Source organism: Lepisma saccharinum, chromosome 7 (assembly GCF_977018435.1).
Source record: "Lepisma saccharinum chromosome 7, izLepSacc3.1, whole genome shotgun sequence".
Classification (NCBI taxonomy): Eukaryota; Metazoa; Arthropoda; class Insecta; order Zygentoma; family Lepismatidae; genus Lepisma; species Lepisma saccharinum.
The window spans coordinates 83,626,149-83,638,107 of NC_139235.1; the positions used below are offsets into that span (position 1 = coordinate 83,626,149).

The 11,959-nt window shown below is 38.6% G+C and overlaps 1 protein-coding gene across 1 annotated transcript in view; it reads right to left on the minus strand.

Moving 5' to 3' along the window:
- LOC145989970 (uncharacterized) overlaps window positions 1–9,872 on the minus strand; it is a 52,887-nt gene extending 43,015 nt beyond the window's left edge. The window contains exons 1-3 of the mRNA XM_083125524.1: window positions 9,596–9,872; window positions 4,635–4,793; window positions 1,116–1,699 (exon numbers count right to left, since the gene is read on the minus strand). Of these exons, the coding sequence (XP_082981650.1) occupies window positions 1,116–1,699; window positions 4,635–4,793; window positions 9,596–9,742 (890 nt within the window). The 5' untranslated portion in view covers window positions 9,743–9,872. The remainder of the gene's footprint in view (window positions 1–1,115; window positions 1,700–4,634; window positions 4,794–9,595) is intronic.
- Between the last annotated feature and the right edge of the window lie 2,087 nt (window positions 9,873–11,959).

The following is an 11,959-nucleotide window of genomic DNA, read 5'->3' on the forward strand; positions in this document are numbered from 1 at the left end:
TTGCCATGATCTTTCCAGCAAACGGCTGTGTTTTGCTTTTCTTGGGGGGCAGGGAACCTTTATGCCGCCACTCCATGCTGCGTCTTTTGGTCTCTGGGGTTGAATTGTGCAACCATGTTTCATCACACGTGATGATGGATTGCAACAATTCATCACCTTCTGCTCGAAACCGATTCAAAAGTTGTTCACAGACCATCCTGCGTGTCCACTTCTGATCGAATGTCAGCTGGCTGGGAACCCACCTTGTACAGATTTTGCGGAAGCGTAAGTGGTCGTGAATGATTGTCTCAACACTCCCGACACTGATATTCACCTCGGCAGCAATATCCCGCACTGTTACTCGCCGGTTCTCAAGAATCATTTGCTCAACACGTGCGATATTCACTGGTGTGACTGCAGTCGGGTGAATGTGTCCATGCGCTTCATTTGTCACCAGCTCCCGTCCTTCGCGAAACTGCTCATACCATTCGTACACTCTCGTCCGCGACATCGTTTGTTCACCATACTGTGCTTGCAATCGTCTGAAAATCTCAGCTGGTTTCACTTTCTCCTTCACGAGAAATTTGATTACACACCGCTGCTCCACAGCCACAGACACACTGCTTGCTGCCATGTTCGCTGCAACTGCTGCGCATGCACGAAATAAGTCATGCCGGGCGCTAGTTACTTGTGAAGGAATACATTACGTCACCCGCACGTTTCATCATGATCCGGCTATTCATCGATTTTTTTACGTACAAAAATCCTGGTCAACCTTGAACGACCCTTGTACAAGATTTTCCCTGAGATTTGTATTTTTTTCAAATTCCCTGAGATTTCCAGGTTTTCCAGGTGTGTGGGAACCCTGAATATATAATGGAATCGAACCTGGGTGTCCCACGTGGTAGTCAGATGCCCTACTGGCTAGAGAACCGTGGAATGAGAACCACATAATTTGAGGATTCAAGGAATTCCTAGTGAGTAGGTATCATGTCACAGTTAAGTAACTGTATTTTTTCAAATATAGATAGAGAATCATTAAATAAAAGAAGGGGGCTATAAAATTGTATCACGGAAACCTTTCTTGATGCATATGAGAAAAAACTGCAATGTAAAAAGAAAAAAAGATCCCTCACCTTTGTGAAGTAGATCCCGGAGTGTCGTTCTCCTGACACATTTCACGGATTACTCGCTTAACAATAACTTCATTGCTGTTCTCTTCCTTAAGATTAACTTGCTCAATCTCCTGCTTTACAATAACTTCCTCAATCTTCTCTTTCTTAACACTAACTAACTCAATTGACTGCGACTTAACTGGAGAAATTGACACTTCACTCTCGTGATCAGGTGCAGAGCTTGTGGACGAGTCCTGAACAGGGATATTGGTTTCTGGGTGATCTGTGAAATTATCTGTTGACACATTTTCACACGCGGAACGAAAAACTTGGCTCGCAGCACTTGGAGCAAGTAGAATTTCAGTCTGTCTCTGGGCTAGGTGCTTTACAATCTGTGTGATCGTGCTTGGTATTTGAATGATTTCAGTCTCCATGGTAGGAACTGAAGGAATGTGACTTTGTACACTGGTTTCAGGCTCAGATTGGTTACATGACCTGTCAAATATTTCTGCATGGACTTTGGACCTCAACTCTGTCCTTTTCGGTCCGGCCGATCTTCTCTTGATACGTTCCACAATTTCAAGCTCACTCTCACTGTTTCGTCTCTGAAATGAAAAACAGAAAATTATGCAACAAACTTGATGACAAATTAATTAATCTTCTTAAAACAGATCAATCGCTACAAAATTCCGAGCGTGAGAACTGGATGAGCAATAATCCAAATATGTTGGGTGTTTTCAATAGGGATGGCCACCGCCCCCTTTTTTTTTTGCAAAAAATTCAAAATTGAAAAAACATTAAAAAAATGAAAGATTTTTCAAAAAACCAAAAGAAAATCAAAAGACAAGTTTATTGAAAATTACCATCCCTAGTTTTTAATTTATATACTAACTCACTTCGAAGAGTTCTATTTGAAGTGAGATCGACGTATTTCTGTCTCTTCTTCTTAGCAGCAGTCGATAAACTAAAAACAGCAGAGACATGCCACGCAACAGTGGAACAAGTTCCAATAGAATAGAGGCAGTGGTTATCGAAATTAATAGAACAACAATAAAAAACCTGTTTCAGGTGAATGTGAATTAATAAGTTATGTATAAAAAAAAGAATATCAAAACCTGGCAGCCTTCCAGTACATGTCAAGAAATTATATTTTGCCAGCTATGTTCTTACAGACTTTTTTCTACAAAGTGCAAATAGAATTATTTGTACAGTCACGGACACGTCTGGGTTATAACAATTCAACTAACTTTCAATGGAATCGTTACAACCCAGAAGTGTCCATGACTGTACAAACAAATTAGATAATATGGAAAATGTCCAAGCATTTGGCAAAGGCATCAATTCCAAGATGGCAGGGTTTTCTTGGTCAAACAATCCTAAGATTGTAGCCAGTGGTAGCAATAGAACTTAAATGATTTTGCTTCTTACAGACAGATGTGTCTGTTCCTCAAGTTGGTGACAAGGTTATCCATTGATTATCAAGTATCAGCCATTCCACTTGCTGAATGTTCACGGGGTTATCTGCAGTGAGTTCAGTCAACTTGTCAGGGAACTTCTTGCACCAATGTATAGTCGCCTTTAAACCTCTCGCACCGTTCATATGCTAATCGGGACTGGACCTACAGTTTAACGTGGGATTTGTACCACTGTGTATAAAACAATTGGTATACCACTATGCCATTGGGGAAGCCTCTCGTATGCATGCATGTAAATTTGTGTACGTTGTTGCACAAAAATTCATAGTTAATCTTTTTCCATAGCCATATATGCAACCATTGCAGTGGCAAGCCCATAAACATCCCCCTCCCCCTTTGGCCCCCAATTCCTAAAAGAAAAAAGGAAGGCCAAAGAAGAAAAAGATAGTAAAATAAGGGCTGACTACTAAGGATATGTGGAAGAGACATTTTTGGCTCAGAACGGGAATTTTTTTAATCCTAATGTTCGGGATGGGAAAATATCGCAAATTTCCCAACAAAGTCCTGACTTATCAGGATCTGGCCATTAATCTGACACTCATATTGACTACTAAAAAAGCATACATAACCACCCCACCCCACATTTGAAACTCCTGGGCATGCCACTAAACCATTGTCACTTACTGTTGAAAGAACTGCGGGGTAGCAATAACCTGATTATCTGGGTATCCGGGTGCTCGAATAGAGACAAGCAACGAATTCTGTATTTGACTCACTTGTTTTTTCATCAGCAGTGTTAAGAAAACTTCTGTCTGTGCCACCTTATACTCATTGTACTGGTGCAGAGGTGTTAAAAACAGATAATGTGTGTGAGTAGGGAGGGTGAATTGTTTGGCCAATACAATAATGTATCTGAAATGTCATGAAAATACTATATTTTAGCTGTCATATTTTACTATATTTCTTGTAAATGACATACTCAGGTAGGGGGGTCAACCCCCCCCCCCCCCAGGCTTAAGGGTCTGGCAACCTGAAAAACTGCACAGGAAGCTGTCCTCAGGAGGGTGCCAAACTGGGGAATTTTATTTCTGATTATACAGGGTGGAGCATTTTCGACTACCTATTTTATAATGAAGACAGATGATTGGCTGATTACATTTACTTTCATTATTCATTTCTAGAACAAACATCGCACCTTTGGATTACAGAAAATGTATACATGAACAATGTGCACACAATTATTTCTTGAAAATAACATCTTTCAAATGACGTCCCTGGCAGGCAACACATTGTGCAAGACGGTCTTGAAAGCTACGCATGACCCATGTTCTCTGGTGTTCTGACTGTTCTTTTTCTCCCCTGCGGTTTATTTTGAACACTTCCAACTTCACGCCATTGCTTCCACCATTCATTGATTGTTTTCCTGTTAGGAACTCGTCCACGGCATTGTTGATCACCATACTCCCTGCGGAATGCACGCTGCACCGCTACAATTGACTTCGTCAACACGAACTGCTCCACACAAAATATATGTTGCTGTAGAAGGCAACGTTCCATTCCTACTGAAATCCAAAGTCACAGTGTACACCAGGCAGGAGGAAACCACCCTCCCAATGCATCTGTTTTGTAGTGTTGCCAACCTCAATCTGTGTAGTCGAAAATGCTCCACCTTGTATAAGTGTGACTATTTGTTTTAAAAAAGTTGAATGTGTGTTTACAAAAAATAATTGAAGTTACTGCTGCATAACGTAACAAGTACATTGCAAATTCATGTAGAAATGTAAGCTAAGGGGTATATACCTACAATAAGCATGTTCTTTAGCTGTAACACTTAAGGTATTTAAAAATAGAGCCATTATTTGTCCTAGTTAAAATCGTAAATACATAAGATGGTCATGTTTTTTTTTTACTGAGGGAGTTGTGGAAAGTTAGGGAGTGGTTGGGTAAAATTAGAGGTAGAAAGAGTGCCAAAAATACATCTTGCCGGGATGAAAATTTTATCTTGAGTTGTTCATAACCTCAATTCATGGTGTTAATAAATTCAGCATAATTTCCAAAATGCAAGAAATGATTCGCTCTTACAGAAACTTCAAAACGTTTGTAATCTCATGCAACACAAACGTACCTTTTTGGATCCTGTGGCTGGTATTGCTTCAACAGAAGCTAAGTAGCTTGTCAGTCTTTCTTGTGCTTCAACACAACTTTCACGGAACTCATCGAACATCTCTAATTTGTGAAGACATCGGTGACATATTAGTTTCGGCAGAGGATCGCCTTCAGAAACCTAGGAGAAATAAATATATTTAATTTATTAATGTTACTACTACTGCCTAGTACTAGTGGTACTCACATATTCTCACAAAAATGCCTTGTACCTTCTACATTAAAAATTACTGCATGTGTAGCATCTAAAATACAATTTATATTGACAAATATGAAAAACATACAGTATTGGCCATATGATTGGACTCATTAGTTGAAAAAATTAATCACAGATAAACTCAACTTATGTAGAGAAATTTGACAGACTTAATGTTTTGTGTTAGATACACATTGCATTGTTCAACACACTGCACGTAATGTCAGTACTTCGTGTGACCACATTTGTCTCTTTTTGAGCCCATTTTAATCATTGTTAGTGTACAATTCCTTTTTACATGGTTTATGAAATTACGCGTTGCTCTAAAGATACAAATACAGAACACTCTTACAACAACCAGAATTAATATTATTTATTTCTTTTGTTAGAACCAAAAAATTGCATAGATAACACAGTGAACAATGTACATATTGTTACAGGCATTTTTGTGAATATGCAAAGAACCGTGCTGCCACCTATTGTTGGGACACAGTAAAAGAAAGGATTGTAGGAAACAAGATTACATCGAAGCAGACAAATAGTTTAATCCCATAGGAAGTTATAGCAATCGTAAAATATATTTAGTTAGAACACTTTCAAAACAAGGAAATGTACTTCTTTGTACTTCAGGCCCGTAGCTAGAATTGATCTCCAGGGGGGGGGGGGGGGCTCACAGGTTATCAGGGGAGCTTTGTAAACAAAGTCCATTTCTCAAAAGTTTAAAACAGTGTTAAATGAAGGTATCTTATGTGCGTGTGCGTGTGTGGGGGGGGGGCATTAAGTTACATAACAATTAGAAATATACAAAACATCGCTTGAAGTGTTAATTGACTGCTATTGAAATCATCCCTTACTACACAATCCATACTACTTTTGATGATACAGATATTTATAATCACACAAAAAAATGTACAATATTCAATCATAGTGCCTACTGTACATTCCACCCCTGGCCGAAGCAATGAAACTCCCCTTCGTTCCCAAAACTTGGGATCTGTTAACCTTTGATGCAGCTGTGCAGGGAATTTGCATGATGACATCAAAGTCACAGATTTCTGTATAAATGGGAGGTCGCAACAGGGGTAGCGAAGGTACAGATAAATAATGTATGTGCTGTCTACATTATCACTCTTCACTGCAAACAAATTATACAAAATGGTTTTATCTAATTGGTTGGTAATTATGGTAATTATTAGATTTAATAAACATCTGCACTTCTAGAAACAATAAAGCATTAACAAAAATAATTTTCCATTTTGTGACTTTTAGTGAATGACAGAATATATATCGAGACACTCATGCAATAATTGGTTATTACATATATAATCAGAAAAGGAGGCAGTGATTCAATAATAAAACTGTTTCTCGAATTTTAATGATAAAACAAAGCGTGGGCCTGTGAGCCGGTAAGTAAGTTTCTCGTACAAAACGGGTAAGCTAGGGTTAAAACTAAACGTATAGTCCTGATGAGCACATGTGACCATGAAATGGATTTAAGACAAGCTTTTACATGTTTATGTCTCAATTTAAATGTTGTTGTCATAAAATATGAAACAAATGTTAATATCAAAATATTCGATGTTTTGGGACAATTTAAAATCTTTACTGTTCACAACACATATGTATTACGTGAATTTGTGTATATATCCTATTTAACAGAGCTGATACGGAAGCGACACGTGGCTCTTGGAAACCAACCCTTAGTAGTAAATGCAACCTTTCGAACCGAAGCAATATAAGCTGCAATTGTGGCTTGTCACTTGGCCTGTACAGTTTTCTCAGTGAACTTTCAGACCGAAGCAACAAGTGACATGTGTCACTTGAAAGCAGACTACCAGTAATTCATTCAACCTTTTGAACTGAAGTGCGACAACGAAGTAAACATGTCACTTGCATGTTGCTTGGAACACACTGTTTTCTCAATGGCATGCATCGTGCAACTTCGGCCTGTTATTCTCGCATGCACGGTGAATGCTTTACTTTATACTGAAGGAGCCTGTGTCACTTCTCATCTATGACTTCACAGTCTGAAAGCCCCTTCAATGGCATGCATCATGTCGCCTTGGTCTAGTGGATGCTTGCTTAAACTGAAGGGGCCCTCGTCACTTCAATGTGACACCCACCCCCCCTGTCATGTGTTGCTTCGGTCTGAATGTTCTCCATACTTAACAAGTTTGTTTGCTACTTCATCAGAGATTAAGATTTAATTTAGCCCATACATCACAGAGAACAAATTGCAAGTACTATTGTTGGAAAACGGCCAGCTTTATTTATAGAAGATTCCTTTCATAATCATGAATGGGCCTCTGGAGTGGAATAAAGTAATGCTGTTGCCTTGTAATAAGAAGGGGTCTGAGATTCAATCCTCAGTGGAGGCAAAGTGCTTTGAATCTCATTTCAAACTGTACGTTCAGTCCTAAAAAAAGATCTATACATAATTGAACTATGATTATACCATAATTGATATATTAATATTAATTAAGGGTAATATATTAATTTCCATATAAACTTTAAAGATCAGAAATGTCTTTATAAGTGAAATTTTTGGGTTCAGGACATTGACTTGTATTTACTGGGCTGTGGTCTCGTAAAGGTTTAGAACCACAGCAACAAGCAGCCAAAATACAGCTCACTAGTTGCTCCGTGACCAGGTTTAGCGGCCATTTAACCAAATTATACATGATGTACTGGAAAGCCAGAATACAAATATATTTTAGTGAACACAATTTTGGTACTAATTTACTATTCCACAAACAGATTTCTTAATTTTTAGAAAAGAACTACTTACGGTAATAAGTTCCTGTAGCATTGACTAACATCTGGAAGGTGTTTTCTGGGTAAATGTCTGTTATATCGGAGACACTCTTCTCTTCTAACGCATATTTTCAGTTTCAAATGGTTCGTACTTACCAATTGTGTATTGCGGAACCTATCTCAAGGTGCCATTATGCTTTTTACACGAAAATAACTTCGATTTTTCACATTACGAGTAATTCTTTTGGGTCCTTTCTTCCGTTGCGGAACATAGAATATTTTGCGCACAGCTGTAGATCATCATGCGTTGTACTTGTTTTGTCGATTTGGAGTGGGCATGCAGTGTTGCAATCTTCTTAAACCGAAAAATACCTACTTTCGTGTTCATTATGTCATCACAAACCATTGACAGATAGCTCTCAAAACCATTCCCGATAGCCCCAAAAACCATTGACGGATAGCCCCAAAAACCATTCACGATAGCCCCAAAAACCATTCACGTTAGCCCCAGGAACCATTTCCGGCAAGGTTAGGTTAGGTAAGCATAATTAAAAAATTTTTAAAACAATTCTGGTAAAAAAAAGGCACGTTTGGGAACACTTCTTCCTCTCGCGAGACCGCGTGACTTTCGAAACTCGCGCCATCTGCAGGTTCATAATGGAAACAACGGCATAATGTTGTCGCTTCGCACAAAAGGCTACTTTATTACATCAAAAGTGCTTAATTTCTGTTGTGCAGCGTTCCATAGTGACAAAATACCTCCACGAAGTTTGATAAATGCAACAGAAACTCATTTCCGTAAGTAGTTTCTCCTGTAAATTTGAAGAAAAGTGTCTCCGATATAACAGACATTTACCGTTTTCTGTCTTGTGGGAATATATCATAGTGGAAATTCATGTATTTTGTTGAAAATTAATTCTCCGACGGACAATAGCCTTTGGAGCGTATACCTTCCTAGATCATCACGCATCGTGCTTGTGTTTTGTTGATGTTCATTGGGATGCAGTGTTTCCAACCAAAAATACAAACATGACGTGTCGTGGATGCATGGTGAAATTCATAATGAAAGCCCCACGAACCATTTCCGGCAAGGTTAGGTTAGGCAAGCATAGTTAAAATTTTGTTCGTAAAACAATACGAAGTGAAAAAAAAATACATGAGCTTTCTTCACGAGTGTTTTTTGGGTTACGAAGGTTGGAAACACTTGATACCGAATGAAAATCGACAAAACACAAGAACGACGTGTGATTATGTACAAAGGTGTACGTGCCATACTGTGTCATACGCAAGTGAGACAACGCACATAAAGAAGTACTCGTAATGTGAAAAATTGACATTACTTTCATCAAAAAAACCTGAATATACCTTAAAGAATATTCCGCGAAGCACATTGGGGCCCAAGTTCCTTTTGTTTAATTGCGATTTCATCATGCTATGAATGCAATTTTTACATGGTTCAATTTCGATATATGTCTGTTAACACATACTGCGGAGTTTTAGCGATTACTTAAGGTTTTGTTCAATATATGCTTTTGTGGTTAGGTTAGGCAGGTTAGGTTTGGTTCCCTTAGCATTAAAAATAACTCCCTAAATGCATTCTACTAAGGTTCCGATTTACTTCTACATTCATTCCCACGCTTCTATGATATTTCGTGTCACTTGTCGATGAAGAATATCTTGTCCATGAGAAGTGCGTAAGGTAATTTTCAAGTTGTCTTTTTTTTTCAACATAAATAACTTTTTTTTTCGAGTCCAAACAGTGCTTATTACTCTAAGGAATGTTCAAATTTCGTGTGACAATGATTTCCAAAATTCTACGATAATTTGTCTTTGTGCTAGGAGAAATCATAAAACAATCAGAACCGTTACCCAGATAGGCAAGTATGAATGTTAAAAGTAACGAAACGAAGTTACTGGTGTTTGGGGAATAGTAAATTTTTACCGAAAAAACTTTTGATACGACCAATACTTACCGATAAAGGTAAACAAGTTTGAATTAAAGAAGATATGCGCCGCCGTTTCCCTTCATCATCAAATATATGAACAATTCTGATTCCATCATCTGATGAGCATAACCTGCACAACACATTATAAACATCGGTTCCATTTCGCTGTAACATTGTTCCACAAGTTCGGGCAAAACTTGTTGTCAATCACCCTCAAAGTTTATTCCTTTTATTATTCAAACACGGTGTATTATTATTATTATTATTATTATTTTCATAAAATGTTTTCGTAGCGCACTTGATATTTCTTTGAAACAAAAGTCTTGTCCAAATGTTGCCAGGCCAGATTTGAAAAAAAAAAATCAAAGATTGTTCTTTGGTAAACCTTGTGTACTCCCCTAGAATAAACCTTGTTCGATCCTCCCTGGAAAAATCCTGTCGATAGTCTTGCCAAAAATTCCGGAGGTTTTATTTTCAGCCTTCAACCCTTTAGTTTAAAACGATGATCTGTGGCGTGCACAAGGGGTGGTTGGTGGGGTCATAATCCTCTTTTGGTCCAATATTAGAAAGAAGAAAGTCAAAGGCAGGAAGATATGGTAAAAGAGGACTCCCTACTAAAAAAATATAGACTGTGTTAAAAATGTAAACATAAACATTGGTGAGGTCTTGCCCGGTCCCCCCGGAACTTCCGGTTTAGGCCAGTCCCCATTGTTTCCAGTACAGATTCACCGGCATACGAAGTAAGAAATCATCAATTGTGCGACGATAGTCAAGAAAGTTATTTGTTAAAGTTCTACTATGAAGGAGTGGACGTCTAGAATCCGTCGGATGATCAACTGCAGAGCAGATTATTAAAACACGACGTGTCTTTGTGGCCGCCGCCAGTTGTATAGCAAGCATACAACGCATACACGCACGACGAACTGAAAACGTACGAAAGTTTAGATATATTGAATTATTTTGTAAATGGAAAAGTGAGGGAAAGAGAATTCTATAAAACTAGAGTGCGCGTCAAATCTCCTGCATATGGCGATAGCCAATAGCAGCCCACTGCAGCGATGCCATGTCGAAATCTCACACGGAAAAGAGACAGCGTGGTTGAGCGAAACGCCTTGTCACGGCGAACACGGAACATTTGATAATATAACATATAATAAACTCCATGGGAGAAAAAAATATACCTGATTATGCCAGAGGGACTGCCAGGGACTCCTCGTCACTCCAACAACTGCCGTCGTTGTCCTCATCGTCACTGACCACACTACTTTCGCTCTCTGCCACTGTCCTTCAAATGTATTATAATTGGGTCCAAAATTTCGTCCCGACCTATCTTCCTTACAAAATCGTTTTCCTGTAATTGTTGTGCATGTTTTAGTGATATTATTATATTATAAAGTATGCTTAAGTGAATATTTGCCAACAAATCTGCAGAAGTAATGAGAGCTAGGAATTTTAGGTGCAGCACCTTAAATTTTTTTGTGTGAAAATGGATAAAAAAGTGACTCATCCCCAAAATAAGCATGTATTGAACTCTAATCATGGTGTTTCAGTTGCACCTTTTTGCACTTTTTTCACAATCTCGGAACCTTTTCCACCTTTTTCACAATCTCAGAACCTTTTCGCCCTTTTTTCATCTTTATCATTTTTTTAAATACAACTCGCGCGCTGTTTAAAACCACCTACATTCGAGGCACGCGATTCTTGTTTACCGCACAACAATGAATCGGCTTTCTTCAGTTCTTGGACGTTAATGTAGTAAGCGCGCGGACTTTAAACAGTGCCAACAATGACGCACTACAATTGCTAGAAGTTGTGCTCCTTTTTGTCCTATCCTGTATTGTTTACCAATTGTTGTAGGAAAGCTGTTTTGTTTTCGTTTCCTTCTCCCGTCTCAGCTAGCAAGGTAACTGCAGTCTGTGACCGACTGATCGATGCATCGGATTTGCTTGTTCACCATGCCAAAACATACAGTAAACGTTCGGAAACTACAGGACATTGTTAAACAGTTTAGCAATGACGGCATTCAGAGTGATGGATCTGTTCTGAGGTGTGATGTGTGTGATATTTCTATTGCTGTAGATGACAAACACCATACAAACACCAACGCAAGCGGGTTGTGCAGCATCTACAAAGTGGGAAGCACGTCAGGAATAAAGAACTACGAGATGGTAAAGGTGGGAAGCGACAGCAATTCATTGGTGAGACGCTTGCATCTTCGAGTTCCAGAAATGCAAATGAATTTTTCAGTGAGACAGCAAGGACATTTATAGCGTGTGGAATACCTCTTTCGAAACTTAACAATCCTGTCATGAAATCATATTTGCAAAAATATACTGGGAAGTCAGTTCCAGATGAGAGCACCTTAAGGAAATCTTACCTTCAACCTCTTTA